At 36.8% G+C, this 17,309-nt stretch overlaps 1 protein-coding gene across 1 annotated transcript in view; it reads right to left on the bottom strand.

Annotated features, from left to right (window-relative positions):
• The window catches only part of TSGA10 (testis specific 10), a 195,888-nt gene that overhangs the window by 120,038 nt on the left and 58,541 nt on the right, over nt 1–17,309 (bottom strand). The window contains 5 exon segments of the mRNA XM_025353502.1: nt 2,518–2,628; nt 5,303–5,471; nt 6,615–6,670; nt 12,863–13,017; nt 15,394–15,509. Coding sequence (XP_025209287.1) covers nt 2,518–2,628; nt 5,303–5,471; nt 6,615–6,670; nt 12,863–13,017; nt 15,394–15,509 — 607 coding nt within the window.

Genomic DNA, 17,309 nt, shown 5'->3' with positions numbered 1-17,309 from the left:
TAGTTGTGTACAGAGTATGTACTTGGAGGGTGCTTGTACAATATACTTAAAGGAATTTTATTCACATCGATTTTTACCCTCTTTTTGTGCAGTACTTACTGTCTATGTCATTCACTTAAAACTGCCTTGCAGCTTTGTGTTGTTAGGTGTGGATGTGAAGCCTCCCCAATAACACCTTGTATTTCTCTAAAATAGGAACCATTTTTACATTAAATTTAGTTCTGTGACCAGGTAGTACATTGCTCAAAGTGAAAAGGGATTCCATAGAATGTCTCTCCTGTCCTCCAACCACCCAGTGCTCCCTCCTTCTTGGCAAGCAGAAAGCATATTTTACCCTTTTTCATATCCTCCCATAGAGGCCAGAGAAGTGTTGAGCCTGAGAGGCAACACTACAAAGAAAATGAAACTGTTCTTTGGGATTCTCTATTTCCTGCTTTCAGGATCTCTTTACTTCAATATGGTGCCTCCACTGCATCCACAGCTCCCTCTGGCCACCCACAAGTCTCACTGCAACACTCCATAGGCCTCAGCTGGAATCCTTTGCATTTCTCGCCTAAATTATGGTTACAACCTCTTCTAACTGCTCTCTCCACTTCTAATTTTGTTACCCTTCTGGTTTATTCTTGACATTTCCAAAATAAACTTCCTAAAAGGTAATCCTTAAATAACTTTTATGTTTTAGTTCTAACAAAAGCTTCTGAAAATAGGGTTCAAAGGTCTTTCTTACCTCTCCTTTATCATCCACTTGTACATGCTACTCTACCTACAGGACCTACTTTTTCCCCTACACCTTTGCTCATGTTGTGCCCACTGCCTGGGAGTCATTCTGTTTCCTCTCTGTTTTTCATCTCTGGCACTCCAGCACCTAGCACACTGCATGAATGAGTGAATGAATGAAGTACTCCATACTTCTTGATGGTCTATCCCTATCAAAATGGATCTGTGGTTCATTTTCTCAGGGCCTGTATCCATCCAGTGTTATGCAATCTCATAAAAAAATTCATACTAGGATGCTAAAATCCACAGCACTTTGGAAGGCCAAGGTGGGAGGATCACTTGAGCATAAGAAGCTTGATGTGTGATGTCTGAAAATATAATTCTAGAATCTAAAAGTTCTAATCCCTAATGGTGGAATTTCAGGTAATGTTACTAAGAGACTAGAGAGATAAAGGGAAGTGTTTACCATTGGCTGAAAGCTTACTATGTTAAATGTTGCTCTGGGCTGGGTGCTATGGCTCATGCCTGTAATCCCAGTACTTTGGGAGGCCGAGACAGGTGGATCACTTCAGGTCAGGAGTTCGAGACCAGACTGGCTAACATGGCGAAACCCCTGTCTCTACTAAAAATGCAAAATTAGCTGTAATCCCAGCTACTCATGAGGCAGGAGAATTGCTTGAACTTGGGAGGCAAAGGTTTCAGTGAGCCAAGATTGCACCACTGCACTCCAGCCTGGCAACACAGTGAGCCTGTCTCAAAAAAAAAAAAAAATGTTGCTCTGGATATTCATTTATTTATTTCTAACCTATTCCAAAATAGATTCAGATGGCTCACTGTGCTAGGTGTTTTAAATTATCTCACTTACTTGGGTGTTCTTCCTGATTACAGATGGGAAGAATCAGAGAGGTTGAGTAGCCTGCATAAATAAAAAGCCTTCTGTTCATTTATGGTATTACATTGCTGGAACCTTAAAATCAAGAAGTGTAGGAAACCACGTGCTTTTCCTACACAGGCTGCTTGCTGCCTGAAAGCAAGGATTGCAATTTAGGAATCCTTAGACTCTCTTCTGTCTCAAAGCCCCTAACAGTACTATGCATACCATAAATAAATGTTCAAGATGTGTTTGTGGACTGATATGAAATGATAAAATAGTGTAGGTGGACTGATTATTATAATAGGTATAGTGTTACCTACATACCACTCAAACCATTAATGGGAACATTCTCCCTCAACTTTAGACAATATTTTAACTAATAGACATATTTAAAATCCTCAGTAAAGCTGCCTGTTTATTCCTGAGTTGCCACACGTGAACCACACTTATTGGAGTCATCTGATGTCACATACGTGTGCCTGGCCAAATGATTGCTAACAGAGAAGTGTGAGGAGTACCATCTGCCCTGTGGTCCTAAAAAAATAGATGGCCCTATAACAGGGTAATCAATTCTGATCTGCTACATAATCAGGTGGAACTTCTTTTGTCAGAGGTCTGTAATTGGAAACCCCACCACTTTCAATTACATTGTAAGTGTGGTCAAGTTGATTCTGGCCTTTCGTCCATCATCCAATTAGGAAGATTCTGCTTGTCTAGAGTGGCAGAGTCGCAAAACAAAAGGGGCATATTCTCAAGGCATCTTTCTGAACATTCTAAATATGTAGTTAACCCACCATTGTCAAAACTAAAATCTACCATGTGTTGAAGAAAGCTTTGATTCACCCGTCCCTCTGAGTATACTCAATTCTAAATTAACTCAGTGAAAACTAAGTATCATGAGCAAAAAGAAAAAAAAAAACACATACTTCAGACTTTAATATGTTCTTCAGCTTGTTAACCTCCAGATTCGTATCTTGAACCTTCTGCTTTATGTCATTAAGTTCATTATGCGTGTCATTCAATTTTTTGGACAGTGCCTATGTGAAAAAAGATAGGTACATTTGACTACGAAAAACAAAAAATTTCTATATCTCAAAAATACCATAAACAAAATTTTAAACACTTGGAACAAATAAAATTAACATACTAATACATAAACTCATATAAAAACAGAAAACACATGAGCCCAATAGCAAGTGGGCAAATGACCTAAACAGGCAATTCACAAAGGGAAGCATAAGTAGGTAAGACCTGAAAAAAACTAAACTTTACCAGCAACCGAAGATAAGCTACAACTGAAACAATGCATTACTATGTGCTTATCAAATTAATACAGATTTAGAGCTGTTCGGCTGTGGCAAAGAATGGGCATTTCCACGTACTGCTGGAGTAAATGTAGATTTGCAGAAAGCAAATCTGTGATCAGGTATCTGGTGCTGTATCAAGAGACAATTTTTAAACGCTCATAAAAACAAGAAAGACAAAAATGTTGATTATTGTTGAAGGTGAGAGATGGCACATGGGGATTCATTATATTTGAAAATGTCTATTTACATATTTTTTTTTAATTTAAAAAAGAAAGCTCAGCTGGGTGTGGTGGCTCATTCCTGTAATCCTGGCACTTTGGGAGGATCACTTGAGCCTAAGAGTTTGAGACCAGCCTGAACAGCATAGTGCGAACCCAACTCTACAAATAAATAAATAAATAATAATTAAAAAGAAACCTCATAATCTGTGACTCAGTCTGAAATGAAATGTAATAAAATTTAATGAGATACTGTCATTAAGGCATTATTTGTTACAGTGACAATATTTATTCACATTAAGTGAATCATGCAGTAAATAACAGTATATCTACATAGTGGCATAACCACATAATAGAATGATTTTTAATAATACAGGGAAATATTTGCCTATGTTAAATGAAAAAAAAATCATGCTAAAACACAAAAATACCTCATTATCCCAATGTGTTAAAAATTGTGGTATGAGGGATAAAATTTTTTAGTTTCCACTTTCTAGTCTTCTACAATACAGGTTCTTAACCTGTGGTCCACAGAGAGAGACTTCTCTTCTACCTTGGGCCTATGACCATAACGAAGGAGAAAACTACTTTTGAAGATGTGTAAATTGTTATGACAACAGTTTTCTTCTGGTTATAAAAAATGTTTACGAAGTTTGAACAAGGCAGGAAAATGCTTACAATATTATAGTAAGCTCAAAATAGCTATAAAATATTTATAGAGTGATATACTGGACAGTACAGTAAGTGCTTTCCAGGTATAGTCTCACTTACTATCTGTTTTTACAGATGCTACAGAGACTCAGAGAAGTTGGTTTATATGATCACATGCAGAGAGCGAGATTCAACCCATGTGAACCTTACTCGGCTCTACTACCTCTTCATGTAGAAAAAAGCATGCTATAAAATGATAGGTGATTTTATTCCACTACAATAGAAAGTGTGTATAAAAATAGTGTTAAAATTTGTAAGTGCACTGAATAGCAATAAAAAAAATATGTCAAATGTAACAGTGACTAACTGGGTGTTAAAAACATGGGGGCTTTTTTAAACTCTTAACTTTTTGTTTAGAAAAAAAGACTTTCTATAATAAGCTTCTATTTCTAAACCAATCAAAAAAATAGAAACTAAATTTCTAGGTTTTCATAAATAAGATATATCCACCTTTAGCCCATATGCTGTAGCTGTAAAGAGTACACAAAGGCAGACCTTATAAATTCCCATCTTTTGGTTTTTATTGCTATTCATTAATTTTTTTTAACAAACTTTTAGAATAGTTTTAGATTTACAGAAAAGTTGTGAAGACAGTATAAAGAGCACCTCTGTTGTTAACATTTTACATTAGAATGGTACATATGTCACAATTAATAAACCAATATTGATACATTATTATCTAAAGTCCATACTTTATTCAGAGTTCCTTCCTTTTTTACATAATGTCCTTTTTCTGTTCCAGGATCCCATCATTCATTAACTTTAAAAAAAAATACTTTAACATTTCAGATAATTTTTTATGATTAACAAAGTATTACATCTTTATAGCTGTTTAAGTAAATTAATAATCTTTAACAGTTAAAGAATACAGACTTTCAGGATGCAAACTAAACACACTGAAAGTGATATCAAAGTCGGGGGAAATCATTTGGTCTTAAAAATTTTGAGAAGGGAAGAAATTTTCCAAATAGGATTTTTAAATGTTCAAGTTAAAATAAATGTTATTGGAAATGAGAACTGCAGATTAGACTTAAATATATTGCCTTAGGGAGAAAGAGTAATTATAAGAGGAACTTTCCTAAAAAGAATCACAGTGCTAATGAGGACCAAAAAACAAGGGACATTCGTACTTAAAACAGAATAATACGTAGTCCATTTTTTAAGAAAACCTATTCTTTAAGGGTTCTGAAGGTTTTTATTCTCATTTGTTGATTATTCAAATATTTATCCTTCAGTAAGGAAGTACTAAGATTTAATACAAATATAGCCCTGTTCTCTCTTGTCTTTAATATTTAACCCTTTGTGTCTAAGAATTCCATTGAAAAATTATGTGGCCTATTTTGTTATTAAAAAAAAAAAAAAAAAAAAGGCTAGTTCCAGCATCTGAGCTCTTCTATAAAATGAAATGAGGGCTGTTCCTCACAAGAACTGCATTTTTTTTTTCTTGGAGAAAATGATTCTAGGAACAAGTGTACCTGGTTTTCTTGTTTAGCTTTAGCAAACTGTTCTTGGAGATTGTCATTGTCATGAGCCAAGATATCTCTTTCCCTGGCGATCTGGGCCAGCTCATCATTTGTCTCATCCAATTGCCGACGCATTCTGGAAATGTCTTGTTCACACATAATTAGGGCCTCAGTAGACTGTCTATTCCACAAATCAAAGAGTACATAAGAAGAGACATTTTACTGAAACAGAGCAACAAATTCTCACAAGACAGAAGATGGACAGTTAACATGAAAACACTTGAAGAGATTTTAAACACATTTGGATTTATAGGAATAAATACTGCAAAGACAGTGCATTAGAGTTTCTCAATGTTGCCATCATTTCACTATGAAAAGCATACTAAGTATACATAATAGTCAATGATTTGCCAAATATTCCAAAACTTCTGACATCAAGTAATAGCAAGGGTTTCATCCTACCTCTGTTATGGCTTAGTCTCCTTTACAGGTTCCTCTTCCCCTGCCTGCTTAAAAATTAATGCTTTTCAGGGCTCAAGCCTTAGCCTCTCAATTATTCTCACTCTAGCCTTTCTCTCAGACAAACTCTATTCATATCCATGGTTCCCAACCCCATCTATACCCAATGACTCCAAAATAATTATCTCCAGCTTTAGCCCCTCTGTTATACCCCAGACTTATATTTAACTGCTTACTAGACATGTCTACAATAAGGTCCCAAAGGTTCTTCAAATTTAGAGGTAAAATCATTTTTTCTCCGCATGCTTTCTTCGTGTTCAGTATTCATCCCTGGCCAGAAACTTGGCATTTTCCTAGTGTCTCTCCTTCATATAAAAGCACTTCACTCCTTCTGTCCCACAGCTCCTAAACCCCAATTTATCATCACCTCTTCTGCTTGGGTATCCTTCTAATACAAAAATCTCCTCAGAATTCTTTAATGATATCTTATTGCCCCAAGAATATAATCAATACTCATTTGTCTATAACGCAAGCCTCTGCCTGCCTATTTAGCCTCATCCCTTCACTTCTCCCCTCACGCTCTAGGTTTCAACAACACTCAACCCACTTTTAGGTCAAGAGGCTTGCGAATGTGATCTGTGGTTCTTTGCTATTCTTTCTACTTTGAATGCCCTTCCCTTCCCCTTACTTTACTTGGCAAATACCATCCCCTCTTTTAGTTCCCTAGACAGACTTAGACCTCGTTTGATGAGAGAGTTAGCACCTTACACGTATCACTAAGCCCCTTGTTTCTTACTATCTTTGTACCTAACATGGTACTTGGCCCCCCAGTAAGTGCTCCAATATTTGTTAATGACTGATTTACCTTGATGCCTGTTCCATCTCAGCAATGATATTCTTCATGCCTGAAATGGTCTTTTCCTTGAAAAATAATATAAGTATTAAATAAAAAAAAAATCTTAAGCTGTTATTTCTGTTAAAATTGAATGAACAAAAAGAAAATTTCCCCTTCCCTTTAGGTTTCCATTTGGTTTTAAAAACATGTATGTCCTATTCTTTTCCATACTTTAAAGTCTAGTATATCAACGTGAATATTTGCACGGGGTAAAAATAGTATGTTCATTAAAGTAAAGGCTATACTTAGGTGTAATTACATGAGATCAGTATATCAAATTCTTTGTTAAAAGATAGTTTGTGCAGTCGCCCAGGAACACAAGAACACCCTATAACCACCTGTTTTTGGAGGTAAACCAATGGTTTGGCATTGGAGTATCGGCATTTTATACTGGGATTAGAACTGGTTCTCTTGATCGCATTCTTTATGTCATAAAACCCAGAGAAGCCAATCGTGTATACCTAAATTTAGTATTTAAGAATAATTTTGATTAAGTATATTATTTATATTAGCCAGCAACAAAATCTTCAAAAAGTTGTTCCAATTAAATTACGTATAGAAGTATACTACTGATATTTAGGTGTGAGCTAATAAGGAGGTAAGCATTAGGCCTAGAGCAAAGGTAAGAAAAACAAACTATTTATATTTTCCTTTTTTAAAGGCGTGGTGAGGGAGTAGAAGTAGCAGAGTCAGTCAAGGCAGAGATGGGTTTGAATATCTTAATGCCTTTAATACCATTCCCACACCTCTTTTTAAAACTTCCATTGACCCTGAACTAGTCCAACTATAAACAGACACTTAGAGCTAACATTAGCCCTAAAAAAGTAAGAAAGTTATTTCACTAAGTAATAACTGGATTTCACCTTCCCCTTTGAATTTTCAAATCTTAAGTAACCAAGTAAAAAGATTTTTAAAAACTCAAACCTATATTTTCCAACCAATTCTGTTCCTGTTTCCTTTTTTTTTTTTTTTTTTTTTTTTTTTTTTTTTTTTTTTTTTTTTTTTGAGACGGAGTTTTGCTCTTGATGCCCAAGCTGGAGTGCAAGGGCGCCATCTCGGCTCACTGCAACCTCCGCCTCCCAGGTTCAAGCGATTCTCCTGCCTCAGCCTCCTGAGAAGCTGGGATTACAGGCATGCGCCACCACGCCCAGCTAATTTTTTGTATTCTTAGTAGAGATGAGGTTTCACTATGTTGGCCAGGCTGGTCTCATACTCCTGACTTCAAGCGATCCACCTGCATCGGCCTCCCAAAGTGCTGGGATTACAGGCATGAGCCACTGCGCCTGGCTGTTCCTGTTTCTTTAGCGTTACTTTTGCACACACTTGCGTGTGTATGTGTGCATACTATCTTCCCTTATTCATGTGCTCTCCTCTAGGGTATTTTTAGCTACAGTTTCCCATTCTGCTTTCTCATGGAATGGTACAGATTCCACATCTGGCAGTAATGGATACTGGTGTGTTGTTAAAATATGCATTAAAAAAAAAAAAAGTTAAACCCCTTCAAGAAGGACAAACCAATGAAGGAAAAACTAAAAGACAAAATACTCCTTAAAATGGAATGTTTACACATTTTTGAAATATAATTTAATACATTTCTAAAACAAATTCTGAAAAGCTAGTTGAACTAGCGCTTTTGAAAGTCCTTACTTGAGGCCGAGTGCGGTGGCTCATGCCTGTAATCCCAGCACTTTGAGAGGGTGAGGCAGGCGGAACACGAGGTCAGGAGCTCGAGACCAGCCTGACCAACATGGTGAAACCCTGTCTCTACTGAAAATACAAAACTTAGCCGGGTGTGGTGGTGGGTGCCTATAATCCCAGTTACTCAGGAGACTGAGGCAGGAGAATCGCTTGAACTCGGGAGGCAAGGGTTGCAGTGAGCCAAGATTATGTCACTGTACTCCAGCCTGGGCGACAGAGACTCTGTCTCAAAAAAAAAAAAAAAAGGCCGGGCGCGGTGGCTCAAGCCTGTAATCCCAGCACTTTGGGAGGCCGAGACGGGCGGATCACGAGGTCAGGAGATCAAGACCATCCTGGCTAACACAGTGAAACCCCGTCTCTACTAAAAATACAAAAAAACTAGCCGGGCGAGGTGGCGGGCGCCTGTAGTCCCAGCTACTCGGGAGGCTGAGGCAGGAGAATGGCATAAACCTGGGAGACAGAGCTTGCAGTGAGCTGAGATCCGGCCACTGTACTCCAGCCTGGGTGACAGAGCGAGACTCCGTCTCAAAAAAAAAAAAGAAAGTCCTTTCTTGATTAACCTTAAAATATGTTTGATAAACCTATAAAGGGCTTCGCTTTATCAATATAAGTGCATCTTAAAAAAAAAAAAAAAGATTATCTAGAAACATTGTAAAGTATCCACGGCAACAAAATTTCTGGGTTAAATCCAATAATATATCCTCTTAGCCTATTTTTCTCTTAATATGACCTTAATACCACCATTTCTCAAGTGTACCATCATTCCTTGTACAACCTCAGTATGTTCTAAGACATATTCCTTGTACAACTTCAATGTCAATTTTTTAAAATAATATTTAATATTCCTTATTCAACCTCATATGTTGTCCAACTAGGGATGTAGATTCATATTAACTGTCAAAATTCAGTCTGGACAGGATGGTGCTAAGTATGTTTAGAAAAAATAAACAAACTATAACATTATTCAAATAATCTGGCTTTTCTTAACCAAAAATCTATGAAGTTGCTATTGAGTTTTCTAACTTTAATTGGTAGCAAGTAGTAAAACATTTTTTTAAACCATGAATACCAGGAAAAAAATCACTTTATTCACTATAATGTAGACTTTTCCATGCTAATTTATTTCTGTAATCTCCATGTGAACAGTATTAGTTTTCACTGAGTGGCCTTTGTTAGTTCAGCTCTGAGGTATCATTGCAGAGAACATTTCCTCTTTTGATTGCCTAACACTACCTTACAAGATATTTTCCCTACAGAGGATGGATGTGTTTACTTTCATAAAATCTTAGACAAAGTTCTTGATTTTGAAGTAGACTTGTAATTCAATATTGCTTGTGAAAGAAATGTAACACTGGTACAGTTAGCAGAATGGAAGAAATGTGAAATATTAGATATAGTACAAGAAAATGAGATTTTGAAAGATGTGAAGAATTTTGTTTCTAAATGTGTTTTGAGAGGAAATAATGCTTAAATATTCAGAAATGTTTTGAATATAAAGAGAAGCAAAATTCCACCTAAAGAAACCTAAAATTTCAAAAACGAGTCAGCCTTTTCCACAAGTATTTACCACCTCATGTCCTTTGATGACCTCAATTATGTCCATGATTCCCAAATCTATCAACTTTAAATTTTTCTCCAAACCTAAAAATCCAAGAGCCTTTGAATATTTCAATATTTCACCTACATATCCCAAAGACAATTCAAACTCAACATGTCAATAACTTTCCTTTGTAAAGCTGTTCTAGTTCCTGTTTCTTCCTTCACACACAGGAATTATCCATGTGATTCTTAAGCTAGAAACCACACCTTGTTAATTTTACTTCCTTAAGAGACCTATTTCTCTTACTGATACTCCTACTATTCTAATATAGGTCTCAACACTGTTTTCTTAACTAGTGTCCCTGTCACTATTCTCATTTCCCTATAATCCATCTCTCATATAAATGTTAAAATGCCAGAATATTTGTTATAAAATAAATACCTAATTGTAACATTTCATTATCATTATTTCAGTGACCCTCTATATCCACGAAGACAGAGCTCACACTAAACATCACATGTACTTTTATGATTTTTCCTTATCTATCCCATCTCTTCATATAGCTATATCTATATCCCATCTTTTCATATATATCTCTTCATATATCTAAATCTATATACATAGATCATATATCTATATAGATAGATGAAGAGATGGGATATATACAGATATATACATATATATACACACACACACATACATTCACTGTAAGGCTGCAATTAGCATCATAGCAGAGAAGGGACTGTCTGCCTATCCCATCTTTTCTTTGCCCTCCCATATGTATCTCTCTACAACCTGTTCTCTGGCCAGGGAAAACTATCAGGAAGTGTCATGAAATTCTCTCATGAAAGCCACTGGACTCTCACTTAAGCTGTTCAACCTGTCTGGATCACCCGTTCTCATTGTCTTCTTCCTCTAAATATTTTCCTGACTACTATCTAGTCATTTTTCAGGGGAGTCCAGGCACCATCATTTACTTAATGGAAGGTTTTTCCAGACCTTCCTCCTCCCTTAACCCAATTCCCAGGCTGAATCACGTGTGTTTTTGCCCAACTCCAACAACACATTGTGCATATGTCATTATGGCACTGAATACATTCTATCCTAACAGTTCCTTTCTCTCTCTCCCTATTACACTAGAGGCTTTGAGAAAGCAGACCATTCACTTTTTTTTTTTTTTTTTTTTGAGACAGAGTCTTGCTCTGTCATGCAGGCTGGAGTAGAACGGCACGAACTAGCCTCACTGCAGCGTCCACCTCCCAGGCTCAAGTGATACTCCTGCCTCATCCTCCCAAGTAGCTGAGACTACAGGCGTGTGCCACCATGCCCGGCCTCATCCTCACTTTCTTTTCTTTTTTTTTTTTTTTTTTTGAGACGGAGTCTCGCTGGTAGGCCAGGCTGGAGTGCAGTGGTTCCATCTCGGCTCACTCCAAGCTCCGCCTTCTGGGTTCATGCCATTCTCCTGCCTCAGCCTCCCGAGTAGTTGGAACTACAAGTGCCCGCCACCACGCCCAGCTATTTTTTTTTGTATTTTTAGTGGAGACGGGGTTTCACCGGGTTAGCCAGGATGGTCTCGATCTCCTGACCTTGTGATCCACCCGCCTCGGCCTCCCAGAGTGCTGGGATTACAGGCGTGAGCCACCGCGCCCGGCCCACCCTCAGTTTCTAACATAACACATGGTACATGTCAACAAATGTTTGTTGAAAGAGTGCATGGATGAGTGGAAACATAAATTAACGAAATGAGTTACCTTAGAGCAGGGAAAGCCCTTATTCCAATGATGCTACTTTTGCTTAAGATATTTGTGAAAACAGCTTAGGAACTGCTTTCAGAATCAGTTTATAAGGTAGAAAAAAATATCAGTATCTCTGCCTTCTTGGCAACACCTTTTATTTATTTTATTTATTTATTTTTGAGACAGTCTCGCACTGTTGCCTGGGCTGGAGCGCAATGGCCCGATCTTGGCTCACTGCAACCTACGCCTCCAGGGTTCAAGCGATTCTCCTGCCTCAGCCTCCCGAGTAGCTGGGATTACAGGTGCCCGCCACCACGCTCGGCTAATTTTTTGTATTTTTAGTCGAGACAGGGTTTCACTATGTTGGCCAGGCTGGTCTCAGACCCGACCTCGTGATCCACAGCCTCCGCCTCCCAAAGTGCTGGGATTACAGGTGTGAGCCACCGTGCCCTGCCTGCACGTGGCCGGCAACATCTTTTTTCAACAACAAAAATGTGGGATGGAGATTATCATCCAGCTTTATTCACCAGCCCTACGTGACCTATCATCAAAGCCTGAGGATGATGTAAAAATGTGCTCCTAGGGCCGGGCGCGGTGGCTCAAGCCTGTAATCCCAGCACTTTGGGAGGCCGAGACGGGCGGATCACAAGGTCAGGAGATCGAGACCATCCTGGCGAACACGGTGAAACCCCGTCTCTACTAAAAATACAAAAAACTAGCCGGGCGAGGTGGCGGGCGCCTGTAGTCCCAGCTACTCGGGAGGCTGAGGCAGGAGAATGGCGTAAACCCGGGAGGCGGAGCTTGGAGTGAGCCGAGATGGAACCACTGCACTCCAGCCTGGGCAACAGAGCAAGACTCCGTCTCAAAAAAAAAAAAGAAAAGTTATCCTAGTTCTAAACAATATTACAAAGGGTAACTACCTGAAAATATGCTTTTAAGAAGAAATTAGTCTCACTACTTTATTGTCATGCTTTATATTTTGATATCTGAATTAGTTCTTGTCAGTTAATATTACTAATTCATGATAGAAAAATCAACTTAAAATATTAACTACTGGATTTGTACACATGCTTCCTAAGACTATCTTAAAATATTTAAAAGTCAGATTTTGAAGTTTCAACTCTCTGGAAAAAAAAATTTGAGAAAATTAGAATATTTTATTCAGATTCTAGTTTTTAAACCATAGTTTAACATTTAACATTTCATTTAAACGTTCCTTATAAACCACAGTTCTCAGAACATACTTTCATTGCCAAACTCTCTCCAAGGGATGCAATATTCTCAGATTTTTTATCCAAACATGCTTGCAGGCATTCCTTTTCTTTAGCCAGATCATTGAGGGTTCCACCAAGAATGCTGATTTCTTCTCGCTGTGCAATATTTTGCCTTGTGAAATTATCTAAATATGCAATCATAAAAGTGTTGTTTTAATCAAAATAAATTTTTTTTCTATTTCAAGCAGATTATCATACTTTTTGAAGTTCTCCTTACTTCTAATGTATTATATTCAATTACTAACAATGAGTGCTATATCCCAAATTAAAAAATGCTTTTTTGATTAAAAACTACAGTGAATTACAAAACTCTAAATGGTGCATAAACACAAAAGCACAATACCAATGAATTAGAATAGTGAAGGAAAGCTCTATATTGCAAGTTCTCAAAGTAGACTTACATGTATGATGGGAAAAGAGAGAGTGGGTGGATGAAGTAAGTGGAATATCAAAACAATCTGTGGCATTTCTCCCCTCTAGTTTCCCCTCCCCTCCCTCTAGCCTAGAAGCACTGTTGTATAAAAAGTTGGTAAGTAACAAATCTTAATAAAATATTCAATTAAGTCTTTAAAATAAAATGTCTTCTAATATTCTGATAGTTCTAAAATAGTGTTATAAAAATTCCCAGGAAAAAAAAAATCATCCCAGGAAGTATGATTCAATTTGTGAGAACTCTTGCAAGCCAGTGTCAGTGTTGAAGGCCTGAATGATTGGTATAGAAGAATAGTTTTCCAATTGTGGTTTCTCAACCAGCACCATCAGCATCACCTGGGAACTGCACATTCTTAGGCCTCTACTCCAGACCTACTGAAACAGAAATTCTGGGGGTGGGCACAGCAATTTGTGTTTTAGAAACTCCTTCTTTCCCCAGTGATTCTAATGTATAATGAGGATTGAGAACCACTCGTCTAGAGTAGGGGTTCTAAGGTATTAGATTTACCTACAGAAACTGATAGAGACACAAAAGCTCTGGTCCTAGCCTACTTCAAGGAGGCTGGCTCCAGTGATCTTTATTAGCTCTCAAGGTTCTGACACAGATGAAAGTTTGAGAACCACCGGTCTAGAGCTCTACAAGGGAAGCTCTGTTAGACCAGACTTCAAGATTAATCCCTACTAGGTTAATACCTGTGAGGCCCATCCAGGAGCAGTGCTAAGGGAGATAATACCATATTGTCATATGCCAAAAACTTGATCTGTATAGTACTGGAGAATACGCCACGTCTCTTTTTGCAGGCAGTATTGCCTTTAAGGCAACCCACATGTTTCGTGTGTCCTGATATCTGATTCATTCCCACTGGCAATCAAACAATCAATACATCTCTAAAATAACTCCAGTATCTCCTAGCTTAAAAAAATTATCAACCTAACAGCCCCCTCAAACTATTACCCTATTTTCTTGCTACCCTTTAATAGCCAGACTTCTTGAGAGACTTCTATTCTTTTCTGTCCCGACTTCACTTCCCATTTATTCCTCCACCCACTCTATCTTCTACATCCAACACTCCATTCAAACGTTTATTTTTTGGTGTTACCAAATCTTCCCATGTGCCGAATCCAATCCATATTTTTTTTAGCCTCACTTATTTCACTTCTCAAAAGTGTCTGACAATTGATCATATCCTCCCCTTTTAAAAACACTTCGCTTTCTGGTCTTCCAAAATAACACTCACTTCTGGGTCTTCTTCCTACTTCTTTGGCTTCTTCTTACTCAGTCCTGGATCCTCTTCTCCTCATTCTCTACATTTCCCTAGGTAATTTCATGGTTTTAAAATCTCATTTATATGCTGATGTGTCCCAAATATGTATCTTTCTCTTCTGAGACACAAATTTAAATATTCAACTGCTTACCTTAGATCTTTATTGGGACTTAAAATACCCAAATATGAGTTCTCCTTCAATATTACCTTTTATATTTCTGTTTTAATATTTCCTGGTTTGATACATAGTATCTCCACCTACCTAGTTGTTTATACCAGACATTCTTGAACTATATAATAGCATGTTAACAATATTTCCTCTACTTTAAAATAGGCTCTTTTATAGCCCTGACCAAAATTTTACCCTATAAGATTAAGTTATGACCATATTTTCATACTGATCACTAATAACAAACATAAATAGGAAACTTTAAAAAAGTAACTTTCTCTACAAACCCCAGTAATATCATAGACATAACTAACCATATGTACACTTTCCACCAAAAGTAATATATAGATACTATGTTTCATTACAGCAGCTATGGACAAGCTACATTACACAAAAAATTCAAATTTAAGTTATCATAAGTTTACAAACAAACTTTAACTTTCACTAAGTACTTATGGTGCTAAATCTAAAAAATTTTGCTGTCAAAAAAATGAATTTTTCTATTATTTTTTATTCATAAACTTAGTTAAGGGCTTGTTTCCAAGTTTATCTATGTTATACTGAAAAGAAGAAAACATATCTTTGCTACCAAACTTAAGAAAAACTAAAAGTAATATCAGGAGGAAAAAACTCACCAATTTTTTCATCCAAGCACATAATTTTCTCCTGAGTAAGCTGTAGCTCATATTTTTTCTTAGCAAGGTGTCGTTGAGTATCAGAAAGATCTTTTTCTGTGTTTTCATACAAAAGTCTGCAAATATTTTAATAATAAAACTAATTCTGAAATTTTTGTTTTGTCATTTTGGAGTGTGTTTAAATCTAAAAACTTTTAAGGACACTAATATACTTATTTCCTCTTAATATTTTTATACAGTTTTAATATTTTCATTACAAAACCAGCAAGTTTAAAAAATAAACGGTAAGAAGGGATCGTCAATCCACTACTCCAATATAAGCTACTATTAGCATTTTGGGAATACTACCTTCCCTAGGTGTCCTAATGCCAAATCAGAGCAATCAGATTAGGAACTATTATGTTAGCTATGGTTGGGGTTTGTCTGTCTCAAAAGCCTCGGGTTTCATGTTTTAATTCAGATAACAAGAGGAGGCCATAGAGGTGTCTGCAATACAAGAAATAGAACTGAGGTGTCCCATGTAAATACAGAGCGACATACCATCAGTGAGAAGGTCGAACTAGAGAAAAACACCTTGTCAACTGCTGCTAGGCTCAGGAAAATAATAACAACAAAGAATCTTCATCTCAATCTAAAACATCAAAATAAAATTTGGTTCCTGATTGGTCATATAATCAGGAACCCCTCACAAAACTCCAGAGGCATGCTCTCAACCCAAGCACAGAACTAAACCCCAGACAAAAGCCTATGGAAAATGATCTCATAATTCAAAATTTAAAAATACATCAAGAAACAATCCAACCTTAGTGGGAGTCAAAAGACACACAAACTAAATTAGATCCCTAAGAACTTCAGACTACAGCACTATCAAATAGAAACTTAGAAATACATGTGTTCAAATACAAACACATAAGTAATAGCATATATTAAAAAATCAACACATTTGGAAAAGAACCACATAGAACTTCACAAAGTTAAACTAATATCAAAATTTTAAAGATTACAAAACTCAGTGGACAAGTTAAAAATACAGAATAGACACTGCCAAAGAGATAACTGGTAAACTGAGGGGAAAAAACAGATCAGAGGTCCTATATTAGAGCACAAATAAAACAATGAAAAAATACAAAATAAAGGTTAACAGACATAAAAGACAGAATAAGAAGTTCCAATATTTACCAAATCAAAATCCCAGTAGGGAAGAATAAAGACAATATTCAACAAAAATAATAGCTAATAAAAGATGACATCCAAGACTAAAGAGGTATTAATCTGTATCTATTAAGACAATTATAAATGGGGGAGGATAAAAGGACTTAAAAGGAGGCAAGATTTCTATACTTTATTCAAACTGGTAAAATGTGACACCAGTGGATGGTGATAAGTAAGGGCAATTCACAGAGCAACCACTGAAAAGTCTATAGACACTCAAAAATACTACAGATATCAAAAATGGGATTCTAAAAAATGTCAAGTAATCCATGAAAAGGCATGAAAACAAAAACAGAGACATGACAAACAGAGGAAAGAAACAAACGAAAAACATCCCCAAAAACTAACATGGAGAATTGAGCCCTACCAATAATTATATTAAATGCATATGCTCTACCTTATTTTTAACAGCCATAACCTGGAAACAATGAAAATGTCCCTCACCAGGTGAATCGCTGAACAAATTATGGTACATTCATACTATGGAATGTTACTCAGCAATATTAAAAAGTAGCAAAATTTAATACTCGGCTGGATCTCAATGGCAAGCAAATCTTGAAAATCACATCTGTATGATTCTATTCCTACAACATTCTTGAAATGACAAAATTACAGAGTTGGAAAACAGATTAGTGTCAGATATTAGGGATCATGGTTGGGGAAGAGGAGATGTGACTGTAACGGAGTAGCATGAGGGATATTTT

Source organism: Theropithecus gelada, chromosome 13, assembly GCF_003255815.1.
Source record: "Theropithecus gelada isolate Dixy chromosome 13, Tgel_1.0, whole genome shotgun sequence".
In the NCBI taxonomy this organism is placed as follows: domain Eukaryota; kingdom Metazoa; phylum Chordata; class Mammalia; order Primates; family Cercopithecidae; genus Theropithecus; species Theropithecus gelada.
This window is presented reverse-complemented; position numbering and strand designations above follow the sequence as displayed.